Here is a 16,599-nt window from a genome sequence, read left to right on the forward strand (position 1 = left end):
AGAAAAGTTTGAAAAAAAATTTTCTTGTTCAATGAGTGTTGTAAAATTTCAAACTATCGGCAAACAGGAACTGGCTGTAGAACAGATGTTAAAACTGCTTACAAATCATCATTATCAAGCTGTAAACCATATATAAATGTATTCATTTTCATAGAAGCCAAGAAAACTTTTGACTAAAATGTTAATTTACTACTTATGGCTTCAATATAATTGTCTATTGTCTAATCTAATGTCTTGACTAAACTATAAACAAAATCCACCAAGTAACATGTACCTGGAAATAATATAAACAAAATCCACAAAGTAACATGTACCTGGAAATAATATAAACAAAATCCACCAAGTAACATGTACCTGGAAATAATATAAACAAAATCCACCAAGTAACATGTACCTGGAAATAATATAAACAAAATCCACCAAGTAACATGTACCTGGAAATAATATAAACAAAATCCACCAAGTAACATGTACCTGGAAATAATATAAACAAAATAATAGAAAACACAATTGTTACATAACATTTTCTACTAAAGGTCTTTGGGACTGATGGAGTCCAGCAGTTACTGACCTGCATTTGACGGTGTCAACTCAGGTAAAAAACATCTCTTATTAGCATATCAAAGGTCTAGACATACTAGTAATTAATTAACTGTAACAATTGTAATTGTATTTTAACACCAGTGAAAAATAAAGGGACATAAAAATCCCTATGTTTTGTTTTAACTAGCAAAAGTAAGTACCACATGTGGGGTACTGGTGTGGGGTATCTGTCACTGAGAAAACAACTCAGCCACCTAATAAAATAAATGTGGATAGTGTCCACATGTGGACACAGATGATGCCCCCGCTTGCATATCATATAGTTATAAAGGGACGTAACTGAAGAACGGTAAAAGTGACACTACCCAAATTTGAACTTGATCTGAGTTTTGTGGTAATAAGCATTGTGTGTAAGTCTCATAACATTTGGTTGAGGCTAACTTAAGTAGAGAACAGAAACTAAAAATTCAGCAATTTTTCTATTTGTAAACATGCATAACTCTAGAACAGTTGTGTATAAGTTTTATAACATTTGGTTGAGACAAACTAAAGTTTGAGAACGGAAACGAAAAATTCAGCAATTTTTATGTTTATAAAGGGACATAACTCAAGAATGGTAAAAGAGTCGCCACCAAATTTCGTACTTAATCTGTATTATGTAGTAATAAGCTTTCTGTATAAGTTTTATAACATTTGGTTGAGGCAAACTAAAGTTAAAAAACAGAAACAAAAAATTTGTACTTGATCTTAGTTTTGTGGTAATGAATATTGTGTATAGGTTTCATAATGTTTGGTTGGGGCAAACTTAAGTTACAGAATGGAAACTAAAAATTTTGATTTATAAAGGGGCATAACTCAATAATGGTTAAAGTGACACTACCCAAATTCAACTCGATTTGTGTTTTATCAGTGGAAGTCAAAATTAAACATTGCATTGTATAAAGCATTGATTGTAGTTGATTCAACTATAATGATGGACAAAGGAAGATAACTCCAATTTTAAAAATTACTTGATATTTAGAAGAAACTAAAATTTTTGCAATTTTTCCATTTAAAAAGGGATATAACTCTAGAACGGTTAAAGTGACGCCACCAAAATTCAAACTTGATCTGTGTTTTGTGGTAATAAGCATTGTGTTTAAGTTTGATATTATTTGGTTGAGGCAAACTTAAGTAAGAGAACAGAAACTAAAAATTTTGCAATTTTTCCATTTATAAAGGGGCATAACTCTAGAACGGTTAAAGTGATGCCACCAAAATTCAAATTTGATCTGTGTTTTGTAGTAATAAGCATTGTGTATAAGTTTCATAACATTTGGTTGAGGCAAACTCAAGTTAGAGAACGGAAACCAATTTTGGGACATACGTACAGACGTACAAGGGTAAAACTTAATGCCCCCACCGCGACGGTGGGGGCATAAAAAGACATGAGGGGTACGTGTGGGGTATCTGTCAATGAGACAACATCTCAGCTACACAATAAACCAAGACATCAATGACTGTCAAAAATCATGAGGAATAAATATTTTGAAATGGTATGATTTTTATATTTATTATAGGGAAACAAATTTCAACCCTTCCAGATTAATATTTGAATTTTTCTATTCAGATTAATCATAAAGTCTTACGAAAGTATTCAATCCATTATTAACCCTTATTTTAAGCTTCCTGTACGGAACCATCTTGGGAGTTATGGGAAAATAATCAAGCATTACAATTAAGAATTATTTGTCAAGGATAATTCTGCTGTCCACTTATATCACAATTATCTTCTGAAACTCTGATTTAGCAATAGGAGACAGTCCAATTGATCTTACAACTTATTTAGAAATAATACAGTCGGAGGCACTTAAGCACAAAAAGGAATTGCAACTACAAGGATTAAATTGATGTTTTAAACTCATAAACTTAAATGGAATTCTCCATCCATGAACATTTCATAAATCATTACTTCAACTTTCACATGTTTCTCCTTTACACTTATTTAGCCACAAGAATTTCATACAACTTCATATTAATTCGTGTACACTATGGAAGTGGACCCCTCCCCCATTATTCCCGTGTATACCTTGGCCTTATATAAATGTAGTGTGTATGTGTGACAACTAATGTGAACTCATAAATGGTGGGGTGCTATAACATGGTTTGAAGCAAGATCAGATCTTATACAGCCACTGCAAGAACCAAGCTGAATAGAGTCTCATACTCCTACCGTCATGTATAACCACATAGACATAGGTAGAGGAAAACATAATACAGGTTTGGGCAAATAACCACAGTTTAATTAATCTTTGCATCATATATAAAGACAATTAACAATGAAACAATAATATTTTCATTTTGCACAAACAGTCTTTGAAAAATCTGTGGTACTCCAAATGAAACGCCCAAACCAAATAGTAGAAAGTAGAAGTTACTGTTGAAGGGCTTTAGCAAAGGACTTCATCACTTGTTGTTGGTAGGAAAAGGAAGGGTCCAGATACCTTTTGTATGTATCACTTTTCCAGTCACCTTGGGCTTGTATTAATTCCCCTGGAATCCCACATTGAAAGGCAAATGATGCTCCACCCCTGCAAAAACTATGGCCTGAATACTGTGTTGGGTCAATGCCTATTTCCTTCAAAGAATCTTTTAACCTGGTAAGAAAGCTAGAGTGAGTTAGAGGAACAATCTGTCCGCCTTCTTTGAAAAAAAACGCAGGACATGAGGCTATATACCAGATGGGACTAACTTAAAACTTAACATTAAGGCCTGAGCTGGACAAAGTGGAGAATTTCTAATAGCCGGTAATGGTACCTCCAATGACCTTTCAGAGAACTGAATAGTTTTAGTCTTATTAAGGTGTAATATAACACCTTCAGGGTGAAATTGAATATTTTGTCTGCTTAAATGCCTATTTGGATCAAAGTCTTGTAAAGATGGCACTAACAAATTAGATTTCCTGAAAAAGGAAAAGAAGGCAACAAGGCAAGCTGCCCAAAAAGTCACATCTTTGGTGCTGTTAAAATTAATAGTGCCAAAAATTTGAAACAAAATTTATGGAGTTATAGGTAACTTTGCTTGCCTTGCATCGCCTAAAACCCGCCTTGCACCTTTCAGCACATTAGTGATATAGTGATGGTCAATGGGGGATGGCAGATTTGCCTCCAAATGTAAAATTCTAACAATAGACAAATAATTACATATAGAGTTGTATTGAAGGCGACAGGATAAATGTGCAATATATCTAGCTAAATTATCCCTAGTTAATGGAATTAAAGGTATTTGTATTAATTTACAAAAAGATACATAAGACTTTAAATAAGTCAAATATGTCTTTTTAGTTGACTCTGCATAAGTGTGACACTGGAAATTGAGGACAATGTCATCAAGAGCTGCTTTCTCCCTGGAGCCCGGTAACCCTAGACAAAAGAAAATCAAGGGAGTTACCAGACATATGTGATTTTAGATCATGCACATACAAAGGACAAGGCAAATAAAAACGCATAAACGATTCGCACATAGAGCGCACATGCAAACGAGAGATCATATCAGCTAATTATTTGTCAAGGATAATTCTGCTGTCCACTTATATCACAATTATCTTCTGAAACTCTGATTTAGCAATAGGAGACAGTCCAATTGATCTTACAACTTATTTAGAAATAATACAGTCGGAGGCACTTAAGCACAAAAAGGAATTGCAACTACAAGGATTAAATTGATGTTTTAAACTCATAAACTTAAATGGAATTCTCCAACCATGAACATTTCATAAATCATTACTTCAACTTTCACATGTTTCTCCTTTACACTTATTTAGCCACAAGAATTTCATACAACTTCATATTAAATCTGCTACTGTCCTCAAAACCAGTCAATCTGATCAAATAAATGGAAAAACAATAATATGTTTGCTTTTTCAAATACAGTCATGTAAACTCGGGTAACATTGGAAATTATTTGAAGTTTATAATATCTAAAGTACAAATTTTAGATATAAAGTAATAAAAAATATTTTGATATTGCATATAAGGTAAATTTCACCATAACCAATGAAAACAAATCCTGACTGTTACTTAATTGTCTCTAAGATAGTATGGTAAGCATGCAACAAGAACTTTGAAAATGGAACTCTTGGTCCATTTAAGTAATATATATATATATAGGAATTCTGCATCAAATTAAAAGTTTTGTTTTACATCAACATAAGATCAAATTTTCATAACCAAAAAAACACAACATTTTTTAAAAACAATGTGTGGGGTAAACAAAGATTTTTTAAAGATTTTAGTGATTTCAATAAATTTCTTAGCAGTCAAATGTTCCATGGCCTACACTTAGAGTATAATACTACACATCAATAGAATGTTTCAAATAGCTTTAATAATAAAAGGCGTGAGAATTCATTCAACAGGACTAATATTGCTGAATATATTTTCCCTAAAATTAATTACTTCAAAGAAATTATATCTGTTTTTCCTGTAGATGTTATAGCGAGGCATTATTGAAACTGTTTCCCAACTTGGTACGTAATTATAAAAACATCTGACTACTTATTAAAAGGAATATGACCTTTCCCTCCTTGAACACAGTTGATTCCAGGATATGACCTTTTCCTACTTGAACACAGATGATTCCAATCAGCCATATTGTCAACTTTCAACAGAAATCATACAATTAGATCAAATCACTTTCATTTCTTATTTGAATTGTTGATGCAAATTAAACAGTTACAGTCTTCAAACCGTGATCACGTTTGGCAGATTTGAGAGAAGAATCTAGTATTGATCAAGTTTGAATGAGGATTTGTGCAATCACCCAAAATTAATTATGCCATTAGCATGTTATGCTGGGAACTATTTAATTCTCAAATGCAGCTGAATGATTACCTTAAAATAAGGACAGATAAATCAAAAAATAGGAAAAAAATTTGTTAAATGGATTAAAAAATATATGGACTAAAAAGTTGTTGCTTTCAAAATATATGGACTAAAAAGTTGTTGCTTACAAAATATATGGACTAAAAAGTTGCTGCTTAAAAAAAATATGGACTAAAAGTTGCTGTTTACAAAATATATGGACTAAAAAGTTGCAGCTTACAAAATATATGGACTAAAAAGTTGTTGCTTAAAAAACATATGGACTAAAAGTTGCTGTTTACAAAATATATGGACTAAAAAGTTGCAGCTTACAAAATATATGGACTAAAAAGTTGCTGCTTACAAAATATATGGACTAAAAAGTTGTTGCTTAAAAAACATATGGACTAAAAGTTGCTGTTTACAAAATATATGGACTAAAAAGTTGCAGCTTACAAAATATATGGACTAAAAAGTTGCTGCTTACAAAATATATGGACTAAAAAGTTGTTGCTTAAAAAACATATGGACTAAAAGTTGCTGTTTACAAAATATATGGACTAAAAAGTTGCAGCTTACAAAATATATGGACTAAAAAGTTGCTGCTTACAAAATATATGGACTAAAAAGTTGTTGCTTAAAAAACATATGGACTAAAAGTTGCTGTTTACAAAATATATGGACTGAAAAGTTGCTGTTTAAAAAACATATGGACTAAAAGTTGCTGCTTACAAAATATATGGACTAAAAAGTTGCTGTTTAAAAAACATATGGACTAAAAGTTGCTGCTTACAAAATATATGGACTGAAAAGTTGCTGTTTACAAAATATATGGACTAAAAAGTTGCAGCTTACAAAATATATGGACTAAAAAGTTGCTGCTTACAAAATATATGGACTAAAAAGTTGTTGCTTAAAAAACATATGGACTAAAAGTTGCTGTTTACAAAATATATGGACTAAAAAGTTGCAGCTTACAAAATATATGGACTAAAAAGTTGCTGCTTACAAAATATATGGACTAAAAAGTTGTTGCTTAAAAAACATATGGACTAAAAGTTGCTGTTTACAAAATATATGGACTAAAAAGTTGCAGCTTACAAAATATATGGACTAAAAAGTTGCTGCTTTCAAAATATATAGACTAAGAAGTTGCTGTTTACAAAATATATAGACTAAAAAGTTGTTGCTTTCAAAATATATAGACTAAGAAGTTGCTGTTTACAAAATATATAGACTAAAAAGTTGTTGCTTTCAAAATATATGGACTAAAAAGTTGCTGCTTACAAAATATATGGACTAAAAAGTTGCTGCTTAAAAAACATATGGACTAAAAGTTGCTGCTTACAAAATATATGGACTAAAAAGTTGCTGCTTAAAAAACATATGGACTAAAAGTTGCTGTTTACAAAATATATGGACTAAAAAGTTGCAGCTTACAAAATATATGGACTAAAAAGTTGTTGCTTAAAAAACATATGGACTAAAAGTTGCTGTTTACAAAATATATGGACTAAAAAGTTGCAGCTTACAAAATATATGGACTAAAAAGTTGCTGCTTACAAAATATATGGACTAAAAAGTTGTTGCTTAAAAAACATATGGACTAAAAGTTGCTGTTTACAAAATATATGGACTAAAAAGTTGCAGCTTACAAAATATATGGACTAAAAAGTTGCTGCTTACAAAATATATGGACTAAAAAGTTGTTGCTTAAAAAACATATGGACTAAAAGTTGCTGTTTACAAAATATATGGACTAAAAAGTTGCAGCTTACAAAATATATGGACTAAAAAGTTGCTGCTTACAAAATATATGGACTAAAAAGTTGTTGCTTAAAAAACATATGGACTAAAAGTTGCTGTTTACAAAATATATGGACTAAAAAGTTGCAGCTTACAAAATATATGGACTAAAAAGTTGCTGCTTTCAAAATATATAGACTAAGAAGTTGCTGTTTACAAAATATATAGACTAAAAAGTTGTTGCTTTCAAAATATATAGACTAAGAAGTTGCTGTTTACAAAATATATAGACTAAAAAGTTGTTGCTTTCAAAATATATGGACTAAAAAGTTGCTGCTTACAAAATATATGGACTAAAAGTTGTTGCTTAAAAATATATGGACTAAAAGTTGCTGTTTACAAAATATATGGACTGAAAAGTTGCTGTTTAAAAAACATATTGACTAAAAGTTGCTGTTTACAAAATATATGGACTGAAAAGTTGCTGTTTAAAAAACATATGGACTAAAAGTTGCTGCTTACAAAATATATGGACTAAAAAGTTGCTGTTTAAAAAACATATGGACTAAAAGTTGCTGCTTACAAAATATATGGACTGAAAAGTTGCTGTTTACAAAATATATGGACTAAAAAGTTGCAGCTTACAAAATATATGGACTAAAAAGTTGCTGCTTACAAAATATATGGACTAAAAAGTTGTTGCTTAAAAAACATATGGACTAAAAGTTGCTGTTTACAAAATATATGGACTAAAAAGTTGCAGCTTACAAAATATATGGACTAAAAAGTTGCTGCTTACAAAATATATGGACTAAAAAGTTGTTGCTTAAAAAACATATGGACTAAAAGTTGCTGTTTACAAAATATATGGACTAAAAAGTTGCAGCTTACAAAATATATGGACTAAAAAGTTGCTGCTTTCAAAATATATAGACTAAGAAGTTGCTGTTTACAAAATATATAGACTAAAAAGTTGTTGCTTTCAAAATATATAGACTAAGAAGTTGCTGTTTACAAAATATATAGACTAAAAAGTTGTTGCTTTCAAAATATATGGACTAAAAAGTTGCTGCTTACAAAATATATGGACTAAAAGTTGTTGCTTAAAAAATATATGGACTAAAAGTTGCTGTTTACAAAATATATGGACTGAAAAGTTGCTGTTTAAAAAACATATTGACTAAAAGTTGCTGTTTACAAAATATATGGACTGAAAAGTTGCTGTTTAAAAAACATATGGACTAAATGTTGCTGCTTACAAAATATATGGACTAAAAAGTTGCTGTTTAAAAAACATATGGACTAAAAGTTGCTGCTTACAAAATATATGGACTGAAAAGTTGCTGTTTAAAAAACATATGGACTAAAAGTTGCTGCTTACAAAATATAAAGACTAAAAAGTTGCAGCTTACAAAATATATGGACTAAAAAGTTGCTGCTTAAAAAACATATGGACTAAAAGTTGCTGCTTACAAAATATATGGACTAAAAAGTTGCTGTTTAAAAAATATATGGACTAAACGTTGCTGCTTACAAAATATAAAGACTAAAAAGTTGCAGCTTACAAAATATATGGACTAAAAAGTTGCTGCTTAAAAAACATATGGACTAAAAAGTTGCTGCTTAAAAAACATATGGACTAAAAGTTGCAGCTTACAAAACATATGGACTAAAAGTTGCTGCTTACCATATATATGGACTAAAAAGTTGCAGCTTACAAAATATATGGACTAAAAGTTGCTGCTTACCATATATATGGACTAAAAAGTTGCAGCTTACAAAATTTATGGACTAAAAGTTGCTGCTTAAAAAACTATGGACTAAAAAGATGCTGCTTAAAAAATATACATAATCTAAAGAGTTTAAACCTTTAATTCAAAATAAAAATCTTGTGAAATTCTTTTACAAATTTACAAAATAAATGTTTTTTTTATTAATACCACACTGTATTACACTTTTTGAATAAATGTTATGTACCATAACAGAATATATACTACCAGCAGGGGTTAAAAAAATTTATTACAGCTCACAAGCCTAGGACTTATTAGTAGCAGGCTTTTACTAGTCCTGTTGATAGAACTGCTAGCCCTGTGTCATATGGTATTTTGAACCCCATGGAAAATTGACCCTGGGGTCTACGATAAAATGACCCCCCCCCCCCCCCCCCCCCCCAATGGTAAATTGAACCCCCCTGTGTGGAAAATTGACCCCCCCCCTCGATAAATTGAACCCCCTTGTTTTTTCATTCTAGATAATTATTAGAACATTATACATTATTTTAAAGCTTATTATAGATTGAAAATCAGACATACAAATATAAATTTTCCATGGTAGGAAAAAAAATACCATGTCTTGGTATAAGTGCTCTGAACATGCTGAAGTCTTTACATACAAAATTTCATTCAAAATACTTATTGAAGCATTATGACTAGACCATGTACCTTGAATGCTTTGATTATCTGAAATCCTAACATATAAAGGGAGTTAAATTTCCTGTGGTAAAAAAGGGGGAGGGGTCAAATTACCATGGCTTAGTAAAATTGTTAAAACATCTTTACAAAATGATATATATGTACCATATATTAATAAGAGTATTGAAACTTTGAAAAGTAGTTTGAAATAATTTGATTTTTGAAATTGGAGGTGTATAGACAAGGGGGTTCATGGCAAGGGGGTGGGGTCAAAATACCATATCTAAGAAAAATTGTTAAAAAATCTTTTCCAACATGTTTCATATATATCAAATACTAGTTACAGCATTATAACTATGTAAAATAGTTTGAATAGAAATGATTTTTGAAATTTGAGGTGTAAAGAGGGGGTTCATGCATCAATACTATGGCAGGGGGATCAAAATACCATGGCTAGGTAAAATTTTAAAAATATCTTTTCCAGCATATTAATTACATACAAACTACTTATTGGACTATCATTACTGTGTAAAGGAGTAATAATAGCTAGATTTTTAAAATTAGAGGTCTATAGTAGGGAGTTCAATATACCATGGCAGGGGGGTTAAAATACCATGGCTAGGTAAAATTTTCAAAATATCTTTTCCAGCATGTTAAATACATACCAACTACTTATTGGAGTATTATTACTATGTAAATCAGTTAGAATAGCAAAAAAATTTGAAATTAGAGGACCATAGTAGGGGGTTCAATATACCATTGCAGGGGGTCAAAATACCATGGCTAAGTAAAATTCATAAAACATCTTTTCCAGCATGTTAAATACATACAAACTACTTATTGAACCCCCTACTAAAGACCTCCAATTTGAAAAAATCATAGCCAAAATATTGTACATTAGATAATCTGCAATACTATTTATCTAAAACAGGGGGGTTCAATTTCCATGGTGGGGTTCAAAATACCATATGGGAAAAATTACCCAGGGGTCAAAATACCATGCGGTATAATGACCTCTACATGCATGAAAAGATATTTTAAAATTTTTACTTTGCCATGGTATTTTGACCCCCCTACCATGGTATATTGAACCCCTACTATAGACCTTTAAATTTAAAAATTCTAGCTGTTATAACTCTTTTACATAGTAATTATACTCCAATAAGTAGTTGGTATGTATTTTACTTGCTTGAAAAGATGTTTTGAAAATTTTATTTAGCCATGGTATTTTGACCCCCCTGCCATGGTATATTGAACCCCCTACTATAGCTCCAGTTTAAAACAAGAGGCTCTAAAGAGCCTGTGTCGCTCACCTTGGTCTATGTGCATATTAAACAATGGACACAGATCGATTCATGACAAAATTGTGTTTTGGTGATGGTGATGTGTTTGTAGATCCTACTTTACTGAACATTCTTGCTCCTTACTATTATCTCTATCTATAATGAACTTGGCCCAGTAGTTACAGTGGAAAATATTTTGTAAAAATTTACAAAAATTTACAAAATTTATGAAAATTGTAAAAAATTGACTATAAAGGGCAATAACTCCTTAAGGGGTCAATTGACAATTTTGGTCATGTTGACTTATTTATAGATCTAACTTTGCTGTACATTATTGCTGTTTACAGTTTATCTCTATCTATAATAAAATTCAAGATAATAACCAAAAGCTGCAAAATTTTCTTAAAATTACCAATTCAGGGGCAGCAACCCAACAACATGTTGCCTGATTGGTCTGAAAATTTCAGGGCAGATAAATCTTGACCTAATGAACAATATTATACCATCAGATTTGCTCTGAATGCTTTGGTTTCAGAGATATGAGCCAAAAACTGCATTTTACCCTATGTATTATTTTTTTGCCATGTCGGCCATCTTGGTTTGCGGGCAGGGTCATCGGACACATTTTTTAAACTAGATACCCTAATGATGATTGTGGACAATTTTGGTTAAATTTGTCTTAGTAGTTTCAGAGGAGAAGATTTTTGTAAAAGATTACAAAAATTTATGAAAAATGGTTAAAAATTGACTATAAAGGGCAATAACTCCTTAAGGGGTCAACTGACCATTTTGGTCAAGTTGACTTATTTGTAGATCATACTTTGCTGAACATTATTGCTGTTTACAGTTTATCTCTATCTATAATAATATTCAAGATAATAACCAAAAACGGCAAAATTTCCTTAAAATTACCAATTCAGGGGCAGCAACCCAACAACGGGTTGTCCGATTCATCTGAAAATTTCAGGGCAGATAGATCTTGACCTGATAAACAATTTTACCCCATGTCAGATTTGCTCTAAATGCTTTGGTTTCTGAGATATAAGCCAAAATCTGCATTTTACCCCTATGTTCTATTTTTAGCCATGGTGGCCATCTTGGTTGGTTGGCGGGGTCATCGGACACATTTTTTAAACTAGATACCCCAATGATGATTGTGGCCAAGTTTGGTCAAATTTGGCCCAGTAGTTTCAGAGGAGAAGATTTTTGTAAAAGTTTACGGACGACGGACGACGGACGCAGGACGACGGACGCAGGACGACGGACGACGGACGCAAAGTGATGAGAAAAGCTCACTTGACCTTTCAGGTCAGGTGAGCTAAAAAAGGTCATAGCCAACAAATTGTAAATTAGATAATCTGCAATACTATTTATCTAAAACAGGGGGGTTCAATTTTCCATGGTGGGGTTCAAAATACCATGCAGTATAATGACCTCGGGGTCACTTTTCAGGGGGTCAAAATACCATATGACACCGGGGTCAATTTTCCATATGGTATTTTGACTCCGGGTTCACTTTTCAGGGGGTTCAAAATACCATATGACACCGGGCTTCTTACAAATATTTGAGTCAGCTGGACATTTTCTTCTGATTCAGATTTTAATTCCGTAAGACTTAGTGACAAAGGCAATCATTGGAAAAATATTGGCATCATAACGATATTAAACTTCAGACGACATGCCCCCCCCCCAAGAAAAACCACGATACGACACCAACAAAATCTCGTCATGATGTCTTTATACGATTGGGAATTTTAGAGCTGAAAATTGGAAAAAAAAAGAGCATATTTCTCTTTGGGATTGGGGCCCAAATTCAGACTCAAAATGAGGGTTGGAAAATCCCTGATTTCTTTTTAAAAGCACAAATTTTTTTCAAGTAGTCGTTCATGAAAATGAGGTCAAGGACAATGGACATATGATTGATAGAATCTTCGTAACATAAGGTATCGGGTCCCGGTAAAGTGAGAAACGGAACAGAAACGAAACAGAGCGAAACGAAACGAAACATGGCGAAACGAAACGAAACACAGCGAAACGAAACGAAACACGACGAAACGATACGAAACTTGTAAATTGAGAAAGGAAACACAACGAAACGAAACAAAATCTGTATTTTGAGGAACGACCTATAGAAAAATCTTCCTGACATAGCCGAAGATCAATGTGGGATTAGAGGGCCCTTTTGATTGAAATCATCTAATCGTTTGCTTAAAAACCGTCAAAAAAACAACATTGGTGGTATGTTTATCTTTTTGGACAATTATGCCTCCACCTTTCCTTAAACTCTGGATCTGTCTCTGCTTATTCTATATGCAAAAGATCTCGTTTAATCCCAAGAAAACGTGTGATTAACGGTTTATTCGAACACGCATTACACACTGGTATTAACTTCACTGACTGCCGCACTAGAAAGAACGCATTACATACCAGTTCTATTGTGCTTTGTATTTTTCTATGCTTTATAGTCCCACACATTGTTATCATTAATAATACATGTATTATGATATATTAGTATGTATAACTTTCCATTCGAACACGTCTGTTAATATCATTGTATATGCAATAATCTGCAATAGGTTTTTATCATTTATTGTTTATGAGTTTGTGCCAAGAAAGGTATTTCATTCATGAATGAAACACTTACATGTACGTATCCCAAGTGAAATAACCATAGCCAAAATATGTAAATGGTATGGACATTTTGCCATACATAACTTTAAGTAGTAGGATCCAAATGTTCAAGTTGGATGCATAATTCACCCTATATGTGGCTACAACATTGTCAAGTCCGACCTGGGTCAAAAAAAGGGGGGGGGGGGGGGGTTGACCACGTTGCGACCTGACGTCTCTTTTGAAAGTACATGTGACCTTTAAAATGTTTAAACCGAGAATTAAATCAGTTTAGAACTAAATAGTTTGCTTAAAAGTGACATGGTGACCTGAGGCAATTTTTAATCGTCACCTTGTGATCTAAAGTGGGTACTAGGGCACACTCTTCTCCTTTTATTCATACAATATTGTATGTTCGACTCGTCATGTTCTACTTTCTTTTTTAACCTTACGGTACCGAATATTGTGTTTTGTTATTCGCCATTTATTTTGACAGACGCGTGTTACTAGGTATCGTATCTACCACATTTTCAAAAGATAAGCTACGAAGTACATACGGCATATCCATACAGTTGAAGTCGATGGTACCTGTTGCAAGTAGTTTAAAAGGTTAATATGAATTGAACTTGTAACGAGATTATGTCTTGCCTGATTTGCAACAACAAGAAAGAAGAAGAATGCCATCATGGTCATGTTCTGCCATAATAAAAAATCTTTGAAACTTAAAAACAAAGAAGAAACGAATACAAACTAGAATATGTTATAGTTATTGATCAAGCAAGTCGGTATATATATCATTTAATCTGCACGGCTCGGGTGACCCTAACTAACCCAAAAGAGCAGATTAAATGATATATACCGATTTGATTGGCCAATAACTGTTTTAATACATGACGCCATCAATCTATTTGAACATTTTGGAAATATATGCGGACAATATTCCGCAATCCACGGCTCCTAGGAATGTTTCTTTTAGGATAAAGAAAGGGGGAAATACGCTTTTATGTAGTTAACATTGGGTAAGTATTAAATTATTAATTTTTTTCATATTTAGGTTTTCTTCCTAAAAAAATATTACATTATTTTGAGAATTGCGATTTAATGGTAGCTTTTTTTTATCGTTTCTGTTAAATTTATTCACAATTTGTATATATGTTATAGTGACGAATTAGAAATGGACATATTGTGTAGACACCTATATATTGTTGAAATTATAATATATGTTGCCTTCTAGATGTCCTTAGTTTGTTCTTGTCGTTTGGTTGCTGTCTTATTGACGTGTAACCTACATTTCATACAGTTTTAGTTCCGTTGAGTGTACTTTTAAATCGGTGCATGAAAAATCATAACTAAACTGGTTATTGTGTATAGATTAATTGTCTTTCTTTCCCTCAATAATTCTAGGAAGATGAACCAAAGAGAGATGTACACAGGCACTTGTTTCTATCAATATATAACACATATGAATAGTCGACCTTCCCATGTGGAGATGTACCTAAATTAAAAATATTAATATGTAAACAGAAAATAATGTTACACTTTTCATTCTTTCACTTCCCCTCCCCTCCATTTTTTTCCTGTATCAATTTTAAAGACATGTCGCTTCTAAACAAAATCTGATTGATCTGTAGCTTATCCCCAAAATCTGTTTTGATACAAACTTAAATATGTTCCTCATTAAATTCGATCCCAAAACTTAAAAGGCATACAATCTAAATAGTCGTAATTAATTCCATTGAGCTCGAAACTAATCCAAATCAGATTTTATTTATTTGGATATTCTAAAATACATTTCTTTTTCGGCAGAAATTCCAAAAAAAAAATATTATCTGGCTTGACTGGGAAACACTGATTTCATGTCCCACATTTTGAGTGGAAAACATATCATGTTTTAGCATAAAATCGTCTATTTTGGAGTGAAAAAAATGAATGTTTTAAATAAATTAGATGTTTTTGATGGTCTTTTGGATTCTGTTGACAGTTTTGACTTTTTTACTCTTTACACTACACTACTGAATGCAAATATATTTGCTGCAATTCATTTAAAGCCTTCGTCTCTAATGAGAAAGGTAAATATGCTAGATATACTTACTTGAGGTGTGATGAGATGATTGAAGCTGTTAATTTCCCCTTGATAATATTTATGTACGTTTTGGCAGCAAAGTTTATCGACAGGTTGTAGGTATTCCAATGGGCACTAATTGCGCCCCTTTAATAGCAGACTTGTTTTTGTACTGTTATGAATCATAGTTTATGACCACACTAAGTAAAGAACCGTCAAAATTGCATTAAATTGATAAATTCAACAACACTTACCTTTATCTTGATGATATTTTTTCGTTAAAAAATCAAGAATTTTCTATATATACTGCCGAAATTTACGACAAAAGGGACGATTTTTCGTTCCCGATTGTTGTTTTCCCCTTTTAGGATGGTGATGTTCCTTTGGTACCATCATATGGTGTTTGAATTTCACAACTAGTTTGTTATGCCCGTGTCTGTTGTGACGTTTTTGATTTTAACGAACATAATCTATGTATTACTGGTAAATCATTAAGTCAGGGATTTCGTTACCACAAATTACTTAAAACTTTTACTAAATTGTTCCATAGATATAAAGATTTGGTTTTGAAGTTCAAATGGGATAGCACATCCTAATTTTTATGGAAATGTTGTTTACCGTGCCCGGAAATTTAGAAACGATCCTGGTAAACTTGTCGATTCTTGAGATAACCTTATTCTAAAAGGTTACCAATTCAACACTGTAATTAGATCATTGAAAATTATTTTATTGGTATCAATATTGATTTTGTTGTCAGTAAATTAAAAGCAAACTAAATATTATTGTTATATTCATAAAAACATTCATGGATCTACAATCTGTCGATACCTCACTGTATCTTGGCATTGCAAAAGGTCGTGTTTTTCCTCTGACTGTTTATGACGTCTTTACACTAAATCCATTGAATGTTGGATGTGTACTGATTGATAATTTTGTCTTAGGTGCATGATTTTTTTATTACTTGTTAGTGGCTTTGAACTAGCTGTTAGTAACTTCGAGTACTCTCAGATCAGTACTTAGTGTCTTTTTGTTGTTGGGATATACAAGTATATACCCGGCCACGTCCACTCTGTTTTTGTTAGATGTATGTTATTTGTATCCAT

General features: G+C 32.0%; 2 protein-coding genes across 2 annotated transcripts in view; both read right to left on the minus strand.

Moving 5' to 3' along the window:
• LOC127699231 (ALK tyrosine kinase receptor-like) overlaps window positions 1-16,599 on the minus strand; it is a 167,159-nt gene that overhangs the window by 93,225 nt on the left and 57,335 nt on the right. The gene's annotated exons all lie outside the window — the stretch shown is intronic.
• LOC127699233 (uncharacterized) lies at window positions 2,612-3,564 on the minus strand (the record flags this gene model as incomplete). The annotated part of the gene is made up of 2 exons (XM_052202987.1): window positions 2,612-3,252; window positions 3,306-3,564. Coding segments are annotated over 2 exons (555 nt in total), but the record flags the coding sequence as incomplete, so codon positions are not given.

Source organism: Mytilus californianus, unplaced genomic scaffold, assembly GCF_021869535.1.
Source record: "Mytilus californianus isolate M0D057914Y unplaced genomic scaffold, xbMytCali1.0.p SCAF_4, whole genome shotgun sequence".
NCBI classification, from domain to species: domain Eukaryota; kingdom Metazoa; phylum Mollusca; class Bivalvia; order Mytilida; family Mytilidae; genus Mytilus; species Mytilus californianus.